This window comes from Dipodomys merriami, unplaced genomic scaffold (assembly GCF_024711535.1).
Source record: "Dipodomys merriami isolate MVZ:Mamm:240054 unplaced genomic scaffold, mDipMer1.0.p SCAF_1, whole genome shotgun sequence".
Classification (NCBI taxonomy): domain Eukaryota; kingdom Metazoa; phylum Chordata; class Mammalia; order Rodentia; family Heteromyidae; genus Dipodomys; species Dipodomys merriami.
Window position 1 is genome coordinate 102,214,590 of NW_027202270.1, and position 23,252 is coordinate 102,237,841.

The window sequence follows — 23,252 nt, forward strand, 5'->3', positions numbered from 1 at the left end:
TAAAATTTTTTTACAAAATGGTATTGTGGGAGCCAGGTATCAGTGGCTCATGCCTATAATCTTAGCTGCTCAGAAGGCTAAGATCTGAGGATCATGGTTCAAAGCCAGCACAGACAGGAAAGTCTGTGATACTTTTATCTCTAATTAAACACACACATACACACACACACACAAAAAAAAAAACAGAAGTGGAGTTGTGGCTCAAGTGGCAACAGCACTAACCATAAGCATAAAAGCTCAGCAACAGTGGCCATGCCCTGAGTTCAACCTCCAAGATTGGCACTAAGAAATAAATAAAATGATATTGTGGAACTTATTATATTGTAAAAAGAATGAAGGTGGCCGGGCTGGGAAGATGGCTCAGTGGTAGAGCGCTTGTCTTGCATGCATAAGGCCCTGGGTTTGATTCCTCAGCAACACATAATTAGAAAAAGCTGGAAGTGGTGCTTTGGCTCAAGTAGTAGAGCACTAGCCTTGAGCTGAAGAGCTGAGGGACAGTGCCCAGGCCCAGATGCCCAGGCCCAGAATTCAGGCCCCACAACTGACCAAAAAAAAAAAAAAAAAATGAAGGTGGCTTACATAGCAATGGATTTATCTCTAATATATGTTAAGTGAAAAGATTAATATATTTTATTATATATTTATTAATATATTAATATATTTTAAGTGAAAAGAATGGCCTATCATTTATTATATTAAAAGGGGATGGGGCTGGGAAGGTGGCTCAGTGGTAGAGAGCTTGCCTTGCATGCTCAAGGCCCTGGGTTCGATTCCTCAGCACCACATAAGCAAAAAGAAAAAGCCGGAAGTGGCGCTGTGGCTCAAGTGGTAGAGCGCTAGCCTTGAGCTGAAGAGCTGAGGGACAGCGCCCAGGCCCAGAGTTCAGGCCCCACGACCGGACCCAAAAAAAAAAAAGGGGGGGATGGTGCTGGGTGATGCTGGCTCATGCCTATAATCCTAGCTAGTCAGAAGGCTAAGATCTGAGGAATGCAATTCAATGATAGGCCTGTATAGGAAAGTGCCTTTAGATTCTGATCTCCAATAAACCGCCACACAAAGTCAGAAGTGAAGCGGTGGCTCAAGTGGTAGAGTGCCAATCTTGAGCAAAAAAGCTCAAAGATAGCACCCAGGCCCTAAGTTCAAGCCCCAGGACTGAAAAAGGGGGGGGAGGCATGTTATGTGTATCTATACAAATAAGACTCATGCATATACTTTTGGTGGCATATACATAACTTAGCTCTGAAAAGATACAAGAAATAGGTAACACAGGGCTACCTCCTAGGTTAAACAGTACAACTAGAGAACAGTAACAAGGAAGATTTCTTCAGGTAGTGTGTGTGTGTGTGTGTGTGTGTGTGTGTGTGTGTGTGTGTGTGTGTGTGTGTGTGTGTGTGTGTGTGTGTGTGTGTGTGTGTGTGTGTGTGTGTGTGTGTGTGTGTGTGTGTGTGTGTGTGTGTGTGTGTGTGTGTGTGTGTGTGTGTGTGTGAGAGACAGGGTCTCTCTAGGTATAGCTCAGGTTGGCCTTGAACTTAGGTGAATATATGCTTATTAAAAGGAAAAATTTTAAGTACTTTACCTTGTACCATTGTTCCTAATGACTTCCACAGTTTCTTCAACAAAGTATCGGTCCTTGACATATGCAAAAATATCATCACAAACTTCATGTAAGCGTGAGCGATGAGTAAGGCTGGTCAAGTATAAAACTGGAGTAATTAGTGGTTCTGGAAAACTCTGAAGATTCAGTCTTGCTTTTTTCTCTGACTCAAGTGCTTCCTGATAGGTCAATCCAGGTCTACCTGTCACAGCACAACTCCACACAAGGCTGTTGCACAAAATGGTTCGTTCAAAAAAGTCACTGGTTAAAAAACAAAAACAAAGACCCATTACCTATTATTTCACACAATTTACATTCAGCTGATATTTTATTAGCTTTCTTCTGTTCTTTTTTCCTATAAACAAAGCTTAAGTTTAAATTTACATTTAAGGCACAGAACTGAATAAGGACTATCTGATGAACTTTTATTAGTACAAGCATAAGAAAAAGCAAATAGACATTTACTTTATGCAAGTTAAAGGCTCATCAACTGGAGGGAATGAATTTGATTCAAGTATATGCTTATATAGAAAATTACAATAAAACTGCCTTATGTAATTAATATACACCAATTTTTCATATACAACCAAGTTTGAAATATAGACTCAAACTAAAAGTAAACTCAACCTTTGCTTTTAATTTTGAAATTTTTTAAATTAAAAAGCAATCACTAAAATATGTATTTTAAAGGCTTAGCTGGGAGCTGGTGGCTCATGCCTGTAATCCTAGCTACTCAAGAGGCTGAGATCTGACGATCACAGATCAAAGCAAAGCAGGAAAGTTCTTGAGACACTATTTCCAATTAACCACACACACACAAAAAAGACAGAAGTGGAGCTGTGGCTCAAGTGGGAAAATGCTAATCTTGAGGGAAAAAAAAAAGAAAAGAAAAAGCTCTGAGACAGTACCCAGGGCCAGAGTTCAAGTCCAAACAGCAGCAAAATTAAAACCTTTAACATAATAGTGAAAAACTAAGAAATCTAACAAGAGAAAACAAATTATAGTATTTCATATAACAAAAAATGAGTCATTAAAAAGTATTGAAGCTTGCCAGGCACCAGTGGCTCATGCATGTAATCCTAGATACTCAGGAGGGTGAGAGCTAAGGATCACAGTTCAAAGCCAGCCCAGACAGGAAAGTCCATGAGACTCTTAATTGGAGAATTAACCACCAGAAACCCAGAAGTGATGTTATGGCTCAAGTGGTAGAGCGCTTGCCTTGAACCGAAGAGCTCAAGGACAGTGCCCAGGCCCTGAGTTCAAGCCCTACAACTGGGGGGGGGGGGGGGGGATGGGGGGGATTAAAGCTGAGTGCCAATGGCTCACATCTATAATCCTAGCTACTCAGAAGGCTGAGATCTGAGGATCCCAGTCTAAAACTAGCCCAGGTAGGAAAGTCTATAACACTCATCTCCAATTAACACCAAAAATTCAGAAGTGGAACTGTGGCTCAAGTGATAAGAGCACTAGCCTTAAAAGCTTAGGAACAGCTGCAGTTCCTGATTTTAAACAATACTGTGATAGAGAGAGGGAAAAGCAAAAACAAAACCTTAATTCAAGTTTTGAAAACTTTATAAAAATATATAATGATCTCCAGGAGATGGTGGCTTACACCTATAATCCTAGCTACTCAAGAGACTGAAATCGGAAGATCATGGTGCAAAGTCAGCCCAGGCCAAAAAGTCTGTGACACTTTTATCTCCAATTAAGCACCTAAAATGAGAAGTGTGTAGTAGCTGAGATGAAGTCCGCCGTGGACTATGGCACCAGCGAAGGAGACTGGTCTCAGGACAAGTGGAAGGGGAAGTTCTATGTGAAGTGGATTTTTGTCAAGAGCACACCCAATAGCCAGCTCTGGCACATCAGGCTGGAGAACGACGACAACAAGCCTGTCACAAACTCCTGAGACACACAGGAGATGCCCCTGGAAAAGGCCAAGCAAATGCTAAAGATTATCGCTTCCTATAGACACACAACCTCCATCTTCGATGACTTTTCTCACTATGAGAAGCACCAGGAGGAGGAGGAGGTGGTACACAAGGGGCGGCAGAATCGATGACTTTTCTCACTATGAGAAGCACCAGGAGGAGGAGGAGGTGGTACACAAGGGGCGGCAGAATTGAAACAGTAAGAACAAACCGGTGTTTCTGGTTAACAGTGACTTGAAACAAGTTTTTAACTGCATGCTGTCATGAACTCCAGCTTGGTAGAGGAAGAAAGAAAAGAAAAGCTCAGAGCCTGGAGTTCAAGCCTCATGACTAGCACCAAAAAACACTTAACAAAGAAAAAAAGGCACTTGTAAAAGCAGATATTTTTTTGAAACGTTGAACAAAAATGTAAAATGTAAAAAAATGTAAAAGTTAATATGGATAAGACCAAAAAACCATCCTTCATTGCATTTCTGTAGTATTAAAAGTTTCTTTTTTTTTCTTGGGGGGGGGGTCTGGTCGAGGGCCTAAACTCTGGGCCTGGGTGCTGTCCCTCAAGCTCTTCAGCTCAAGGCTAGCGCTCTACCACTTGAGCCACAGCACCACTTCCAGCTTTTTTTTTCCTGCTTATGTGGTGCTGAGAAATCGAACCCAGGGCCTCATGCATGCAAGGCAAGCGCACTACCACTGAGCCACCTTCCCAGCCCCTAAAGTTTCTTAATATGAGCTTTTATTTTCAAAATTTCTATCTAGTCTCTTTTAAAATGCAAAGGGATTGCTGGGTAGGAATAACTCAAATTACTAAATATGCAAGCCTAAATACATTAACTATTACCACAAATACGTGTTTCTTTTATATACATACTATAAACAGATGTTCCCAATGGAAAAAGGAGACTGGGAAGGAAAAGGAAAACTTCTTGTGATTCCAAATATTTCTGTAGTGTGTGATTTTTATATAAGTGTGTATACTACACCATTTTACAATAAAACATTTAACTAGAAAAGGTTAAGTCAGGTGCTGGTGGCTCACACCTGTAATCCTTGCTACTCAGGAGACTGAGATCCAAGGATTGCAGTTTGAAGTCAGCCCAGGCAGGAAAATACATGAGAATGTTATTGACAATTTTTATCCATCAAACAGCCAGAATTAGAGGTATGGCTCACATAATAGAACACCAGTCCTGAAGAAAAAAGCTAAAAATTACTCACCCACCAGACTGAGTTTAAGCCCCAGTTCTGGCACCAAAAAACAAAGGCTAAAAAAAAAAATGTATATATATATATATATATACACACACACACACATATACACATATATAAAGGTTAATAAAGACTGCCTAACTAGTAAAGACAAGGAATTTTTTTTCTTTTACTGATGGTACCAGAGTTGAACTTAGTGCTTTCTAGGTAAGCACTCTAGTCAAACAAGGGTAAACTTTTGCCCTCTTCTGTAAAGTACACTGTGGTCTACTTTTTAACAATTATATGTAACCAATATGATTAAATCATTTTTAAAATTTTCCTATTCCTATATTTTCCTCTCTCATCATTCCAAAAGCACTTAAATTGTTGTAACTTCCTGTTTAGGTGGTCCCTATAATAGTCTGACTGCCATCACAAAAGCCTTTCAGAACTTTTTTTTTTTTTTTGGTAGGTCATGGGGCTTGAACTCTGGGCCTGGACGCTGTCCCTCAGCTCTTCAGCTCAAGGCAAGCGCTCTACCACTTGAGCTACAGCGCCACTTCCGATTTTCTGGTGGTTTATTGGAGATAGGAGTCTCAGTCTCTCCTGCCCGGGCTGGCTTTGAACCGCGATCCTGAGATCTCAGCCTCCTGAGTAGCTAGGATTACAGGCGTGAGCCACCAGCGCCCGGCTCAGAACTTTTTATTTATTTATTTGTCACTCTTGGGGCTTAAACTCAGGACCTGGGCACTGTCCCTGAGCTTTTTTGCTCAAGGCTAGAGCACTAGCTTTTTTTGTTGTTGTTGTTGGTCGTGGGGCTTGAATTGTGGGCTTGGGTGCTGTCCCTGTGCTCTTCAGCTCAAGGTGAGCGCTCTACCCCTAGACCCACAGCACCACTTCCGGTTTTCTAGTGGTTTGTTGGAGTTAAGAGTCTCACGAACTTTCCTGCCCGGGCTGACTTGGAACCACGATCCTCAGATCTCAGCCTCCTGAGTAGCTAGGATTACAGGCATGAGCCGCCGGCCGCCAAGCAGCTCTAGCTCTTTGAGCCACAGCTCCACTTCCAATTTTAGAAGTACTAGCACCTGGGAAAGTAGGTTTTTTTGTTTTATTTTGTTTCATTTTTTTTGGCCAGTCATGGGGATTGAACTCTAGGCCTGGATGCTGTCCCTGAGCTCTTCAGCTCAAGGCTACTGCTCTACCACTTGAGCCACAGTGCCACTTTTGGCCTTTTCTGTTTATGTGGTACTGAGGAATTGAATCCAGGGCCTCATGTATCCAAGGCAAGCACTCTAGGGGCTGGGGGTTTAGCCCAGCGGAAGGGCGCCCGCCTGGCGTGCCCAAGGCCCTGTGTTCGGTTCTCAGCCCTAGTTTAAAAAAAAAAAAAAGGCAAGCACTCTACCACTGAGCCACCTTCCCAGCCCCCAGTGGTTATCTTTTAAGAGACAAATAACCTAAGAGAATTTAGAGGAAGCAAAGGTGGACAGAAAAGCAAAAAAAGATTGGAAGTATTAGAATATTTCCCTCCCTTCCCCCCCAGGAAGCAGCATTAGGGGTTCAGTATTAAAAAGTACAGTTGAAGCCAGGTGCTACTTGTTTATGCCTGTAATCCTAGCTATTGAGGAGGTTGAAATCTGAAGATCACAGTTGGGCAGGAAAATCTATGACATTCATCTCCAATGAACTTCCAGAAAGTCAAAAGTGGAGCTGTGGCTCAAGTGGTTAGAGCACTCAGGGACAATGCCCAGGCTTTGAGTTCACGCCTCATGATTGGCACCAAAAAAAGTTGAAGAAAACGAAGAACATAATCTGTTTCTTATAAGCAAGAAAGTCTATGTCATAATAAATTTATTAACTAAGAGATAAATAAGACATACCCAATAGGTATTTTCAAGATGGCAAAATGAAATATCAACATAAAAATAATTTACCATTTTGAATCTTCCAAATCTGATGTATATTGCACACTTACTGTCCATCTTAACTCAGACTAGTCTATTTTCAAATGCTTAATGGCTCATAGAGCCAAATACCCTCTTCTGTGTCAGAGACAGCAGAGAGTATCTAGTAGTCCATGGGGTACCTTATACCATGGCAGGAGGACAATTAACATAAATTTGGTTTCAATAAATGCTATTAAGATTTAACAGTTTCTTTCTTTTTTTTTTGTGGGGCCTGAACTCTGGGCCTGGGCACTGTCCCTCAGCTCTTCAGCTCAAGGCTAGTGCTCTACCACTTGAGCCACAGCGCCACTTCCGGCTTTTTTCTTTTTGCTTATGTAGTGCTGAGGAATCGAACCCAAGGCCTCATGCATGCAAGGCAATCACTCTACCACTGAGCCACCTTTCCAGCCCCAAGATTTAACAGTTTCTAAAACTATCAAAATGAGCAACAATACAAGTGCCATAAACACCCATTATTCATGTTGCCAGGTAGAAAAACAGGATGGTCAGTAACCAGTGACTTAGCTTCTATCTAATCCCATAAGATTTCCATTATTTCCCACAAGATGTTCCTGCTGTTTGTTTCCTTTGTGTCTCTACAGTTATTGTTACATTATAGCCTTACCATACATAGTGTTCTGTCCTCAGGAGGTGGGAGGTAGGGTACACTGTACCAAAGTGGCTATGTTAACACAAAGGGACAAAGTCCAAGGACTTTTTCACCCTAGGGACTCATCACTCCTAACAGTCTACTGATTTTTCATCAACATCACACAAAGAAATAAGATTAAGATAACATTAACCAGTCCTCACCTTCCTGACACCTATTCTGTGAGGCAGCCAGACTGAAGCTATCTTTTGCTATACCTAGCTTCCCTTATATATATGTATATACACTGGAGCCTGAAGAAAGGATGGATTAATAAAACACGTGTGAGAGCCAGGCACCACTGACGCGTGCTGGTAATCCCTGAGATCTGAGGAAAGCAGTTAAAAGCCAATCTAATCTGGGCAGGAAAATCCATGAGACTCTTAACTCCAATTAATCAACAAAAAGCTGTGGCTCAAGTGGTAGAATACTACCTTTAGCAAAAAAGCTCAGGGACAACACCCAGGCCGATTTCAAGTGCCAGGGCAAACGCAAGCAAACGCAAGCAAACACACACAAACAAGCAAACACACACACAAACACGCAAACACACACACACACACATACACACGTGCACGCGCGCGCACACGCGCGCGCACACACGCACACACACGCACACACAGGCACACACAGGCACACTAGCCTGCTAAGTAGACAGAAGGTAAAACTTGAAAGAGGAGCATTTAGGAATTCTCTGTTCTACCATTTAAGGGAAAAAAAACTCATGGATTCCAATATCAATGGCCACTTATTCCTAAAGGAGCTAAACATCTAATTTGAAGACACTAGCTATGAAGATTATCCATCTTGAAAACCCCATACTCACCAAATAAATAGCTTTGGCTATACCTGGATTCCAAATATCCATCATCAGTATAGCAAGTGGTCAGTGTACCAGGTGCCAGTGGCTCATGCCTGTAATTCTAGCTACTCAGGAGGCTGAGATCCGAGGACTGCAGTTCAAAGCCAGCCCAGGTAAGGAAGTCCATAAGCCACCAGAAGATCAGAAGTGGCACTGTGACTGAAGTAGTAGAGTGCTAGCCTTGAGCTGAAGAGCTGAGGGATAGCACCCAGGCCCAGAGTTCAAGCCCCACGACCAACCCCCAAAAAGAGTGGTCAGTGTGAAAGACATTATTTCCTCACTATGTATTGAGAGCACCAGGTATGGTAGCTTATGCCTGTAATCCTAGCACTGGGGAGATGAGACAGGAAGATCTTGAGTTTGAGGACAGCTTGGGATATGTCAAGTAAATGTCATTCTGGTTTGTCCTATTAATAGTCAGAGCTTAATTAATGAAGGGTGTGGTAAAGCAGGAAAATGTGGGATCTGACTATAGAATAGTACCAACACAAAGATATAGACACAGACAACTGAATTCCATAAAATGCAATTTTCTTAATTCAGACTTCTGCAGACTTTGACAGTAACAAAAATTCCTACTAAGCAACAAGTGCTAGTGAACAGCAGAAACTCTGAAGCTTAGGGATATGATTTAAAATTCTAGTGTTACTGATTGTAAGAAGTCATTTGGGCTCTGCTCTTGGGCTCAAATCTACCCACTCCATCCCCTTTCCTCACATGGAAAAGGAGGCTGTTGAGAGGGCTGGGATAAAATGAAGAAAGCTGAAGAAATAGCTAATTATAAACAAAACAGAATGATAAGCTGGTTAGATCTTTTGGTGAAAAATCAAGTGGAAATAAATGCAAGCTGGCCTGTTGGCTGATATGGAAGATATTCTTTTTTTTTTTGGGTCCGGTTGTGGGGCCTGAACTCTGGGCCTGGGCACTGTCCCTCAGCTCTTCAGCTCAAGGCTAGCACTCTACCACTTGAGCCACAGCGCCACTTCCGGCTTTTTTCTTTTTGCTTATGTGGTGCTGAGGAATCGAACTCAGGGCCTCAGGCATGCAAGGCAAGCACTCTACCACTGAGCCACCTTCCCAGCCCTGGAAGATATTCTTAAATTTTTACTTGGTTCTCTCATAGATAGGAAGTATATACCACTCCCAAATAGCTAATAACTGTACTGGGGAGGAAGAAGTTGTTTTTGTGCAAGTCTTGGGGCTTGAATTTAGGACCTGGGCATTCCCTGTAAACTTTCTTATAGAAGGCTAGTGCTCTACCACTTGAGCCACAGTTCTATTTCTGGCAGTTTAATTGAAGGTAAGAGTCTCAACACACTTTCTTCCCCAGACTGGCTTCGAACCTCAAAGCTAGGATTACAGGTGTGAGCCACCAGTGTCTAGCAAAACTAAGCTTATTTTAAGAGATTAAGTCCCTTGATAATACAATAAATTATTTTCTTATTACAAAAGAAAACCTCAATTTCTAGTATTCATATCTGACTCCCAAGCCTGAGCAATCCACAGCAAAAATTAAATTGTTGTAAGCCAAATAAAATGATAGCATAAATCTCTATCTGATTAATGAGACTAAATTATGACTTTAGCTGGTGCATTCACCTGTAGTTAATGTGCTATTTTTGATGCATCTTCTTTGCTTATGAAAGCAGGTCAAGCAAGAGTTAGCAATTAGTTAAGGAGCATGTAGTTCAAACAAAGGAGTTTGTACTGTATGATCACTGAGGACCTATCATAGAACTCAGGCTCTTGATGGAAACAAAATGGGAGACAAAAAAATACATTGAGCAATAATAGGAAATATGACTAAAGGAAGGGGTGATCATTTCTGCAAAGAAAGACAGAGGAAGAGCTGGGAGCTGGAAGTCTGCAGTATTATGGTGATCCATATGGTGATCCTTGGCACAAGAGTGGAAAAACTATTAAGAAAAACTCTGCTTTTACTCACACATGAAGTTACTTACTGATGTTTTGGGTAAATTAGTTTTAAGATTATATTTTAAATATATAGATTTTTAAATTTTGATACAGCTAAACCCACCTAATTAGGGTTTGTTTACTTCTTGAATATAATTTCCTCTTAGTCTCAGAGATTTTTTTAATACCTCATAACCTTGCTTACTTCCCAACACAACGCATAGTAACAAGGCTTCTAACTTTCCATTTAGAAGCTTGCTAGAGACCTTTTGTTTGCTAAATAGTTTTGTTTCTTGCTTGTGTTACACTCTACTTCCTCTGTGTTTTTATTTATTTATTTTTGGTCAGTCATGGGGCTTGAACTGAGGGCCTGGGCACTGTCCCTGCGCTCTTTTGCTCAAGAGTAGTACTCTACCTCTTTGAGCCACAGCACCACTTCCAGTTTTCCGGTGGTTAATTGGAGATAAGAGTCTCACAAGGACTTTTCTGCCTTTCCAGGCTTTGAACTGTGATCCTCAGATCTCAGCCTCCTGAGCAGCTTGGATTATAGGCATAAGCCACCAGTACCAAAAAGTCCTCTTTGAGCCTCCATCTTCAAAAAACACAGAGTGCTAGTCAATGAGCAAAAGATACCAAGTTCGTGTGCTGGTCTCACTCACACACACATACACAGACAAACGAGTAAAAAGCCAGGCTGGTGGTATGGCTGATGTTAAGAGCACCAGCTCTGAGCAAAACAAAGCAGAGTGAAAGCATGAAGCCCTGTGTTCAAACCTGGTATTGGCACAAAATGAATGAACAAATGAACAAACAATAAATTATGTGTGTACATCTAACAACATTTATACTATCATTTTGTTGAGGACAAATGATCAAATATCTTTGCTCCCAATCATCTCTCTCAAACTAATGTAACTTCCAAACACTGAGAATACTTGAGGCTATAAAACAAAGAAAGAAACTAGTAATTTAAAACTTTTTGAGTGTCATAAGACTAGAAAGGATATAATTGCTTAATGTTCATGGAAGATAGGTTTGGAATGTCAAAAAATTGTTTTCTGGTATTTCAGATTTCTCTATGGTTAAATAGTTCATCTCAAAAACCGAAGTACCTGAAGTTTAAGTCACAAAGGATAGAAGTCATATATATCTTACCCTCTAAAGTGAGGACAAGATCTTAAGAAGATTATATAAAGGTGAAATTTTGAAATATAAGCCTGTTTACTATTTTCTTGACACTCAAATACCATTTTTAAAAGATCAATGGAAGAGATTTATTTACTGGCACTACTGAGAATTGAACTCAGGGCCTGTGCTTTCAAGGAAGGTCCTTTACCACTTAAGACATTCCTCTTGCTCCTAAATACAATTTCTAATGGTTACTAAAGAATTGAGCTTAAACTTAAAAAAAAAATTATCCTTGTCTAGTTACCTAACAAACTCATGCAAGTAGCAAACTCTATTTGAGTAACAAAACAAGTCTGTACAGGAGCAGCTAGATGTGCAACTCCTACTTAAAAGTACAGTCTGATGAAAACTACTATCTACGTCTCTAGATAGAACATGTTTATGTGTAACCCTTTCCGTGGAGCCAAAGAGAGAAAGAAAGGCTTACTTAAAACACGTAGGAACTGACTTTTCAGAACTCACTACAGTGTTCCTTTCTCAGGCAGGTGCAGTTTGCTTAAAGCCTACCCTAAATCAAAACACACACACACACACACACACACACACACACACACACACACACACACACACAATGTACCTCCTCGTGCAATGGACAGTGTTTTCTAACCTCGTGCACAAAGGGATTACAGTGGAGAGGCTAAAGCTGGAGGAAAAAAAAGGAGGGTCCGACTGTTTCCAGTGATTCATCAATTCAGATTCTCACTGATCCTGTTTAGATCCCGATCGCTAAAACACATTCTCAGAGCTTCGAGTCACAGGACAAGATCTCTTGGGATAAAAGCAGGCAGTGAACTGAAAACTGGGGGGGGGGGGGGGGGGGTTGAAATGACAACAGTAGCTTCAGGTCCTTATCAAAACAATAGCAGTGGCACATGTCAGGCGGCTCACAGGCGGGGGGGGGGGGGGGGGGGGTGATAAAGAGGCGACCGGCTGAGGCTGCAGTTGAACTTCACCTCCTCGGCACCCCCCTCGCCGGCTGGCTCCCCTCTAGTGTAAAGGAGGGGCGCACAAGCCCAGCTGTCTTCTCCCTCCCCCCCACCTCCACTCTCCCGGCTCCGACTTCTTCCTCACCGGTTTCCCCGGGGGGGGGGGGGGGGCGGAGACGCCGAGTTCCCCCGGGACAGGAGTTAGTCACCAAGAAGAGGCGGTGACAGAGCACACTGCGAGGCCTAGCCGAGCGGGACTCGAGGCCTCCGGCGGGGTCTCCAGGGGTGACCCCTGGGCCCGCTGAGAAGCCCCCCTCCTTCCTTCCTAAGGGAAGTCGCAACTCCACCGGCTCTCTCCCCACCACCACCTTACACACCCCCCGTACCCCAAAGTCAGCTCCCAACCCTCAGAAGCCACTCCGGATCGCGGGCGACTCAGGCCGGCCGACCGGCCGTTTCCTGGCCTCGGGGTGAGGAATTCCCTCTGTGGGCAGGGGCGGGGAGGGGGGGGCGGCCTCGGGCGCCGCGCCGACGACCCGGACCAGGGGATCCCCTCAGCCGGGCGCCGCCGGGCGGGGATCCCGGAACTGGCCGCCGAGTGCGCGTGTAGCTGCGGCGCAGGGGAGGAATCAAACGGGGAGTTTCCGCCGACAGCCGCGACTCGGGCGCTCCGTGCAGCCCGCCGACCGGCCGGGGACCCCTGGCCTCCTCCCCCCCGGGACCCGCTTCCCACACACACACACCGGCGTGCCGCAGCCAGGGCCCCCCGCGCAGTCCCGGGGTTGGATATAGGATGAACGGGGGAGTGGGGGGGGGGGGAGTCGGAGAACCGGGAGTCACTTCCAAGCCGCCCCGCTGAGAGCCCCGGGAGAGGAAAAGGAAACAGACAAAAGGGCGCAGGGGAGGGAGACCCGCACCGCACCCCCCCCCCGCCCCGGGAGCACCCTCCCCTCGCCCGGCCCGGCCCTTCCTCACTCGTAGTGGCGGAAGATCTCGTTGGTGACTTTACAGTAGAAAACTTCCTCGTCGGGCCGCAGGTCCGCGGGCGGTTTCTGTCTCACAAACGGCTTTCGGTGTAGTAGCGGCATCTCTGGTCCGTCCGTCCGTCCGCCAGCCAGCAGCTCTGCCGGGACCCTCTAACCGCCCGCGCTGGCCCCCGCTCCCCTAGAGCAAAATTGGAGGGAAAGGAAAAGCCGGTCAGGTGGGGAGCGCTGGAGGCGGCGGCGGCGGCGGCGGCGTGGGGCCGGTCCGCGCGCCGGGGAGAGCGCGGCTGCCTTTTGTGTGACGGCCGCGCCGCGCCGCGCCTGCTACTGGAGCCGAGTTGTCTCCGGACGCGGCGTGGGTGTTGTGCAAGTTACGCCGTCGCCGTCGCCACCGCGGGGCTCCCAGCGCGCCTCCGGGCCGTCGCTCACAATGGGGCCGGACGCCCCGCGGCGCGCAGTGCGGGAGCGGCGGCGGCGGCGGGGTTCCCCTCCCCCCTCCCCGAGCCCGCTCCTCCCTCCCAGCGCCCGCTCCCCGCCCGCCCCCGCCGCTCACAACGTGCTCGGCGCGGGGCGTCGGACCCTGTAGAGTCAAGGGCGCCCGCCGCCAGCGGCCCCGGGGCGTCGCTGCGCTTTGTTCCCCCCCCCCCGCGCGCGCCCGCCGCTTGCCTCCACCCCCCCCCCCCCCGCCGAGCTCCTCACCTGAGAGCACCCCGGCCGCCGCTTCACCTACTCGGCTTAGAAGCGCCCCGAGGAGCCCCCGTCCTCCCCGCAGAGTTCGCCGGTCGCCGGCTCCAGCTGAGCCGCGCCCCCCCACCCCCCACCCCCGGTCAGACCGGCCCTGCCAGCGCCTCCTCCCGCAGATGCTGCTGCCACGGGCCCGGCTCCGCACGGGGAATCGCGTCTCCCCCTCCCCGGCCACTTCCCCGCCGCCCCGCGCTCCAGGGAAGTTTCTGGTCTACTTTCGGCTCCGAAGGAGGAAGAGCAATGGGGAGGAGCTTCTCACTCCTCGCTTCTACCTTTTTATTGGCTACGCGATGACTTTTACAGCCTGTCACTGATACAGGAAGAGACGGGCCGAGCGCCTGCGAGTGCTACATTATTAATTAATGGAGCAACCCCCGAGTGAAGAATCAGAAGCATCCTCCATGTTTGAGGTTATCAGCTCCAAGATCGAGAAAAAGCGCCGGGCTTGCGCTTAAACACATGGCCGACAAAGTAAAACCTTCGCCTGCCCGTCTGGCACCCGCACTTGGCTTCACTCTGGGAAAGAGGTTCCAATTACGATCGAAATTGTGTTTTGAAGATGGGGAAGAGAAGGATTCGCAAGAGAAATGTCTGGGTTCTTGTTTGGGCTTCAAAAGTAAGATTCACATCTCAGGATCTTGAATTAAAAAAAAAAAAAAAAAAAAAAAACCTTTCTTGGCATCAGTTTTTTTTCATCCTTAGAACAATTCAGAGTTAGTTAGCCCCGGAAAAGATTTTCTTTTTTAATGTATGTTAGAAAGTGTCATGCATGTAGGATTCCCCACATATTTAAAACTAAACACACACTTTAAAAAGTCATATTTACATTATTGAAAATAATTTACAAAAGAACAATGCTTAACTCGAACTTTAAATTATTTTGAATTTATAGTGGAATTTTCCCCTAAAGTAACTTTCTCATATCAGAATTTTCATTTATGAAGTCAATTTGAATGTTACCTTTCAATTTTAAAATCTGAAAAGTAGAAGTCATGAAGAATATTCACTAGCTTTGTTTTAAAAGAGCCTCTTTTTTTTTTTGCTATTACCTTGATATTTATTTTTAAATTAACATGTAGAATGAGTCTGGCCTATACCTGTAATCCTATTATTCAGGTGGCCTAGGCAGTTGGATTGAGAGTTTAAGACCCGCTTGGGATGCATAACAAGACCTTGTCTCAAAAAAAAAAAAATCAAAACAACAACTCCCATAAAAGACAGACAGATATCATGTAAAGTAAGCTTGAAGAAGGATTAACTAAAAATATGTTTTCAAATTCCTAATACTGTGAAATGATCATTACAAAAACAATATAGAATTCACTTTATATCTTCAAATTAAGTGTATTTGTAATTTGAGACAAAATCTATTTGGATCTAATACCATTTTTGAACTCAAGCTGCTGCTTAGCTGCTTTTCCAGCTAGCAAACCTTGGATCCAAAGCATGGTAGGTTCCCCAGCCTGCATCATATATCAAAGCATTGCCATCACAATTTAAAAATCCCAATGTATTTAGCTAAAAACAGGTGAAACACTCTAAGTATGTTTTGAATCTTAGTATTTGCTAAGTTGTTTTTTGTTCTGGGTTTTTTGTTTTGTTTTGTTTGTGTTTGGCAGTCCTGGGGCTTCAACTCAGGGCCTGGGCACTCTTCCTGAGCTTCTTTTGCTCAAGGCTAGCCCTCTACCACTTGAGCCACAGCAGCCCTTCCAACTTTTTCTGTTTATATGGTACTGAGGAATCCAACCCAGGGCTTCATGCTTGCCACTAAGCCACATTCCCAGCCTCTAAGTTTTTAAAAAGGTTAAAATTGTCACCAAAGGCAATGTTTATTTTGTCATATTAAACATTTATCCAAATATTTAGAGTTTATAGCAATCAGGTTGACAGCATACCAAATTGCCTCATTAAAAAACAGTTTAAGTTCTATACATTAAGTATTAAAAGCTTATCTAATAGTTGTATACTTTTGTATGATAGTTACATCCTTGCTTTACAAAGTACTATTTCATGGCTTTTGAAAGTGAAAAGCTCACCAGGCGCCAGTGGCTCATGCCTGTAATCCTAGCTACTCAGGAGGCTGAGATCTGAGGATTGAGGTTCAAAGCCAGCCTGGGCAGAAAAGTCGGTGAGTTTCTGATTTCCAATAAACCACTAGAAAACCAGAAGTGGCACTGTGGCTCAAGAGGTAGAGCACTCGCCTTGAGCTGAAGAGTGCAGGGACAGCACCCAGGTCCAGAGTTCAAGCCCCATGACCGACAAGAAAAAAAAACAAAGAAAAGAAAAAAAGAAAGTGAAAAGCTTATTGTTGTATCCAGAAAATTAAGGATACTGAAATGGAATGGAATGAGATTTTGCACTAAAGAAAAACACGAAGAAACTATAAAAGTAGCACAGAGAAAGATGAAACAATGAAAATCACTTAATTTAACTAAACAACATGTATAGAGGTCCTTTTATATATCAAGACAATGGACTAGCTCCCTAAAGAGATATAAATATACCCTCGCCTCAAAAAAAAAAAAAAAAAAAAAAAAGACCAAAACTCCAATCTTAAACGCCTCCTGTGTCTCATACTTATAATCCTAGCTACTCAAGAGATGGAGCTCTAAAGATCATTGTCCAAAGCCAGGATAGGCAGACAAATGCACTAGACTTACCTCTAATTAAAGGACAAGAAGTGGAGGCACTGGGACAGGGACTCTTCCACGTGGAAGAGTGCTAGCCATGAGCAAAACAGTGAAGTTTTTCATGTCCTCTTTCTTTACTAGTCTCAAGGCACAACCCCTCCCCCCATCTCCACTTTGTCACCCTTTGAAGACATCCTTGTTAAACTTAAGTTAGCTACAAGAGATCTCTATCAATCTAATATTATCAAAGTATATTTGGATAAAAATCTCAATATTGGGAAGCTATATTGCTTTAAGATAAAGACAAAATATGGAAGATAAGTTTTAAAAGCTTGAGCTAAGTATTTAGGGATTTAGCTCAGTAATAGAGAACTTGCATAGCATGTATAAGGCCTTGGTTCCCAGAGCACCCCTACACTCACACGTGCGCGCAGAAATATATACACACACACCCCAAATAAAAGCTTGAGCTAGAATAATTTTCCTGTCTGACTAACATAAAAAAGGCTTTTACTAAGGTAGTAGGGTGAGACATAATCACACAGAGCTAAAAGAAACCCTAGGGGGCAGGGAATGTGGCTTTTGTGGTAGAGTGCTTGCCTAGCATGCATGAAGCCCTGGGTTCAATTCCTCAGTACCACATAAATAGAAAAAGCCAAACGTGGCCTGGGCTCCTAGATAAATAGGGGCTAGGTTCAAGTGGTTGAGCACTAGTTTTGATCAAAAAAGCTCAGGGACAGTGCCCAGGCCCTGAGTTCAAGCCCCACGACTGGCAAAAGGAAGAAAGAAAAGAGAGAGAGAAAAAAAAAAAACACCTTAGGAAACTTACGAGTTTAATTTGTGCTTCCGGAACATGAATCTAGACTTCTGACATTTTTTAAAACCACAGTTTTTCTTGTTTTTGTTTTTGTTTTTTTTGGGGGGTGGCAGTCAGGGTAAGTGTGGGTGTGGGTGTGGGTGTGGGTGTGGGTGCCACCCCTGTGACTTAAACTTAGGCCTAGACTCTGTCCCTGACCTTTTTTGATCAAAACTAGTACTCTACCACTTGAGCCATAGCCCCTATTTGGCTTTTTTTCTTCTTCTAATTATTTGGAAATAAAAGTCTCACAGACAGCTGGGCACTAGTGGCTTACACCTGTAATCCTAGCTACTCAGGAGGCTGAGATCTGAGGGTTGCAATTCAAAGCCAACCCGGGCAAGAAAGTCCATAAGATTCTAATCTCCAATAAACCACCAGAAAACCAGAAGTGGCACTGTGGCCCAAGTGGTAGAGCACTAGCCTTGAGTTGAAAAGCTGAGGGACAATGCTCAGGCCCACAGTTCAGGCCCCACAGCCAGCAAAAAAGAAAAAGGAATCTACTCAGATGATTCTAATATAGTGCTGAGTTTGAAAACTGCTGAGCTTGGATGAGACTGTATTGATGATAGTAAAGTGTGTTATCAACCAATTTCTAAATGCTAAGAATACATTTCACGTTCATTTAGAATACATTTTTATATTCAACTCCTAATGAAAATCAAAGCTACAAGACAGTCATAGAAGTTGAATGATAGTCTATGGAAATCATTATCATAGTTTACATTTAATGAATGCTTCCAAACTCTCAAACACTGAGCTAAGGGTTTCAGATGAATCATCAGGCAATTTTCATCTCAAACTAAGTACTACTTCATTTCATTTTACAGGTGAAGCCACTGAGGCTCAGAGAGGTCATGTTAGTAATGTGCTTAAAGTCGTATGATTTAAAAGTAGAATAGGGGGGCTGGGAAGGTGGCTTAGTGGTAGAGTGCTTGCCTAGCATGCATGAAGCCCTGGGTTTGATTCCTCAGTACCACATAAGCAGAAAAAGCTGGAAGTGGCTCATGTGGAAAAGTGGTAGCCTAGAGCACAGAGAGGCTCAGGGACCAGAGTCCAGGCCCTGAGTTCAATCCCCAGCACTAGAAAAAAAGAAAAGACAAAGAAAAGTAGAATAGGGAACCACTCAATTCTAGTTGTTGCTGTGCCTGTCCTGGGACTTGAACTCAAGGCCTGGCCACTGTCCCTGAGCTTTCTTGCTCAAGACTAGCACTGTACCTTGAGTTGCAGCTCTTCTGGCTTTTTTGTTGTTGTTGTTGTTGTTTGTGGGGCTTGAACTCTGGGCTTGGGTGCTGTCCCTCAGCTCTTCAGCTCAAGGTTAGCTCTCTATCACTTGAGCCACAGCGCCACTTCTGGTTTTCTGATGGTTTATTGGAGAGGAGAGTCTCACAGACTTTCCTGCCCAGGCTGGCTTTGAACTGTGATCATCAGATCTCATCCTCTTTAGTAGCTGTGATTACAGATATGAGCCATGGGCGCCTAGCTCTGGCTTTGAGTAGTTTACTAGAGATAAGAGTCTCACGGCTGGCCATGGTGGCACATACTAGTAATCAACGAGAAAGATGAGGCAGGAAGATCAAGAGTTCAAGACCCAGCCTCAGTTACACTTTAAAAAAAAAGTCACACAGACTTTTCTGTCCAGGCTGGCTTGGAACTGTGATCCTGAATAGCTAGTGTTACAGGCATGAGCCACTGATGCCTAGCTTATTCCTAGTCCTGACTATAAAAGCTAAGATCCCTATAACTAATTCTTACTTCCATAGAATTGATTTGCTCTTCTAGCTCAGATAGACATTGAAACAGAGAACTTGATCCTATTCACAAAACAATTTAGACGTAGCAATGATTAAGAATACTTCTTAGGGTGGAAACATGCTCTTGGTGGGGGGGATAGAGGAGGGCACATGAATGGAGAGGGAAGAAGGGTGAACAAATGCAATCATTATATTAAATATGTAAAAATTTAAATATTTAATTTGAGATTATGGATGGGCAGAGGAAAACAGGAGAAAAAGATGCAAGGAGTGACATTTGATCAATATGCATTGTATTAATAACCTGACTTGCTTGAAATCTCCTTGTAGAATTCCTCCTCCTTCTCCTCCTTCTTTTCCTCCTATTTTTCTGTCCATCCCAGAGCTTAAGTCAGGGTCTACGTGGTGTCCCTGAGCTCTTTTGTTCAAGGCTAGTGCTCTACCACTTTGAGCTACAGCACCACTGCTGGTTTTCTAGTGGTTAATTGGAGACAAGAGTCTCATGGATTTTCCCACTCAGGCTGGCTTCCAACCTCAATCTTCAGATCTCAGCCTCCTAAGTCACTAGGATTACAGGCATCAGCCACCAGTGCCCTGCTGTACAACTTCCTTAAATATATAATAAAATAATAGTTATTTTTCCCAAAAAAAGGATGCTTCTTAGGAAACCATGAAAGAGTTTTTAAAATTATTTCAGAATAGGAACTGAAGGTATGGTTCAACTAACAGAGTGTCAATCTTGAAAAAAAAACAAAAAACAGGAGAATACTGGCACATGTGTGCACACACACACAAACACATACACAAATTATCTCAGAATAGAGCTCAGGAGTTGAAATCACAAAACACAGAATTCACAAAATATAATTGCATAAAAGTAAAGTTCTGCATCAAAAGCTACCACGAAGTTGTTATATCACAAATATCAATTGGGAAAAAAATATTTGTAACTTGTTGATGAAGATTAATTTTTAAAAAGTTCTAATAGCCAGGGGTCGGTGGCTCTCACCTGTAATCCTAGCTACTCAGGAAGCTAAGATCTGAGGATCGAAGTTCAAAGCCAGCCTGGGTAGGAAAGACCGAGAGACTCTTATCTCCAATAAACCACCAGAAAACTGGAAGTGACACTGTGGCTCAAATGGTATAGTGCTAGCCTTGAGCTGAAAAGCTCAGGGACAGTGCCCAGGTCTAGAGTTCAAGCCCCATGACCAACAAAAAAAAAAAAAAAAAAGTTCTAAAAAAAAATCACAGTAACCCAAAAGAAACAGGTTGGACATTTAAAACAAAAACAGCAATAAAATCTTTAAATTTCACTCATAAAACACATGCAGGGGCTGGGAAGGTGGCTCAGTGGTAGAGCGCTTGCCTTGCATGCTCGAGGCCCTGGGTTTGATTCCTCAGCACCACATAAGCAAAAAGAAAAAAAGCCGGAAGTGGTGCTGTGGCTAAAGTGGTATAGCGCTAGCCTTGAGCTGAAGAGCTGAGGGACAGTGCCCAGGCCCAGAGTTCAGGCCCCACGACTGGACCCAAAAAAATAAATAAATAAAAAATAAAAAAATAAAAAATTTAAAAAAAATTAAAAAAAAAAAAACACATGCAGATTAAAACTACACCAAAATGAGCCGGGCGCTGGTGGCTCACGCCTGTAATCCTAGCTACTCAGGAGGCTGAGATCTGAGGATCGCGGTTCAAAGCCAGCCCGGGCAAGAAAGACCATGAGACTCCTATCTCCAATAAACCACCAGAAAAGCGGAAGTGGCGCTGTAGCTCAAGTGGTAGAGCGCTCACCTTGAGCTGAAGAGCTGAGGGACAGCGCCCAGGCCCAGAGTTCAAGCCCCACGACCGACAAAAAAAAAAAAAAAAAAAAAACCTACACCAAAGTGGGGGGGAGGGGGGAAGGGGGAGGGGGGAGGGGGGAGGGGGGAGGCTGGGAAGGGAGGTGAAGGGTAAACAAAGGAGGAGGCTGCAATGCTTGGTAAGAAATGTATGCATTATCCTGCCCATGTAATTGTAACCCCTCTGTACAGTATGTTCTCAAATAAAATAAAATAAAATTTAAAATTAAAAAAAAAAAAAACTACACCAAAATGACTTTTTAAAAATCCTTCAGGAGCCAAGCACCAGTGGCTCACGCCTGTAATCCTAGCTACTTAGAAGGCTGAGATCTGAGGATCTAGGTTCAAAGCCAGCCCATGCAGGAAAGTCCATGAGACTCTTATCTCCAATTAACCACCAGAAAAAAAAAAAAAACAAAAAAAAAAAACCAGAAGTGGCACTGAGCTAGAGCTGAGGGACAGTGTCCAGGCCCAGAGTTCAAGCCCCATGACCAACAACAAAAAAAAGATCTTTCAGAGATCACCTATATAATGTGTTAAGTGGGAGAAAACAGGCATAACTTCCCAAAGAGAGAAAATTGACAATATCTGCCCAGGATTACCAATGTACTAGGACTTCCATGTGCAGGAAACCATACCACAGATAAACAGCAATGTATTTACTTTAGCATTGTTACTGATAACATACTATTTAACCAATCGAGATGTCTCATAATTACAGTAGTATTCAGACATAAAAAGTGGGAAAGTAGCCCTGCACTGGTGGCTCATGCCTGTCTGTAATCCTAAGTACTCAGGAAGCTGAGACATGAGGTTCATAGCCAGCCTACATAGGAAAACTTGTGAAATTCTTATCTCCAATTAATCACCAGAAAACCGGAAGTGGAGCTGTGGGTCAAAGTGGTAGAGCACTAACCTTGAGCAAAAGAGGTCAGGTACAGAGCCCAGGCCCTGAATTTAAGCCTCATAACTGACAAAAAGAGAATGTATATGAAAAAACAAAAACAAATACATCATGCCTGTAAACCTAGCTACTCAGAAGGTTGAGATCTGAACATCACAGTTCAAAGCCAGCCTGGGCAGGAAAGTCCTGAGACAATTTGTTTGGTTTTGGTTTTGGTTTTTTTTTTTGGGTCCAGTCGTGGGGCCTGAACTCTGGGCCTGGGCGCTGTCCCTCAGCTCTTCAGCTCAAGGCTAGCACTCTACCACTTGAGCCACAGCACCACTTCTGGCTTTTTTCTTTTTGCTTATGTGGTGCTGAGGAATCGAACCCAGTGCCTCAGGCATGCAAGGCAAGTGCTCTACCACTGAGCCAACTTCCCAGCCCCAGTCCTGAGACTCTTATCTCCAATTAAGCACCAGAAAAACCAGAAGTGGTGCCATGGCTCAAGTGATAGAACACTCACCTTGAGCTGAAGAACTGAGGGACAGGGCCCAGAGTTCAAGCCCTGCAACTGACAAAAAAAGTATGTATACATATAATATATATGTGTGTGTGTATATATATATATATATATGTAATGTGTATATGTAAGCAAATATATGTGTGTTTTAAATAATATATGTGTACATATGTAATATGTATTATATGCTTAATACATGATATATATGTAGAATAACATACAAGAAAACAACACAGATTGTCTTTGGGAAGAGAAAAGAAGCGAGGGGAACAGAGATGAAAAAGAGAACTAAGGCCTAGCAGTTATTAGGCAGGTGATCTATCACTAGCTACATCCTACCTCTTTTTTATTTTAATATATTTTATTTTGAGGCAGGTCTCAACTTGCCCAGAATGGCTTTGAACTTGTAATTCTCCTAATACAGTATAGTATAGTATAATGTAATATCCTACAATACAGCACAACACAATATAATACAATACAATACACTGTTTCCAAAGAGTTAAAACTGTAAATGCACGTGAGTTGTTATATGATGGTTCTCTTAGTCATAAGCCAGGATTTTTCTTGTGGTTTCTTTCTTTTTTTTTTTTTGTCTGTGTGAGGCTTGAACTCCGGGCCTGGGTGCTGTCTCTCAGCTCCTCAGCTGAAGGCTAGGACTCCACCACTTGAGCCACAATGCCACTTCCAGCTTTTTCTGTTTATATGGTGCTGAGGAATCGAACCCAGAGCCTCATACATGTGAGGCAAGCGCACTACTACTGAGCCACCTTCCCAGCCCCAAGCCAGGATTTTTCTGATGGCTCTAGCAATAGCAATTATACTTTTTGGGGGGGGGGTCCAGTCGTGGGGCCTGGG

At 43.7% G+C, this 23,252-nt stretch overlaps 1 protein-coding gene across 6 annotated transcripts in view; it reads right to left on the bottom strand.

The window, feature by feature from the left end:
* The window catches only part of Baz1a (bromodomain adjacent to zinc finger domain 1A), a 122,760-nt gene that overhangs the window by 88,989 nt on the left and 10,519 nt on the right, over window positions 1–23,252 (bottom strand). For 5 of the 6 annotated variants that reach the window (XM_070026571.1, XM_070026552.1, XM_070026579.1 and 2 more), the window contains exons 2-3: window positions 13,165–13,353; window positions 1,577–1,855 (exon numbers count right to left, since the gene is read on the bottom strand). In XM_070026571.1, coding sequence (XP_069882672.1) covers window positions 1,577–1,855; window positions 13,165–13,277 — 392 coding nt within the window. In that variant the 5' untranslated portion in view covers window positions 13,278–13,353. Of the gene's footprint in view, window positions 1–1,576; window positions 1,856–13,164; window positions 13,506–23,252 lie in introns of those variants that run through there. The other variant, XM_070026544.1, reaches the window with a different exon arrangement.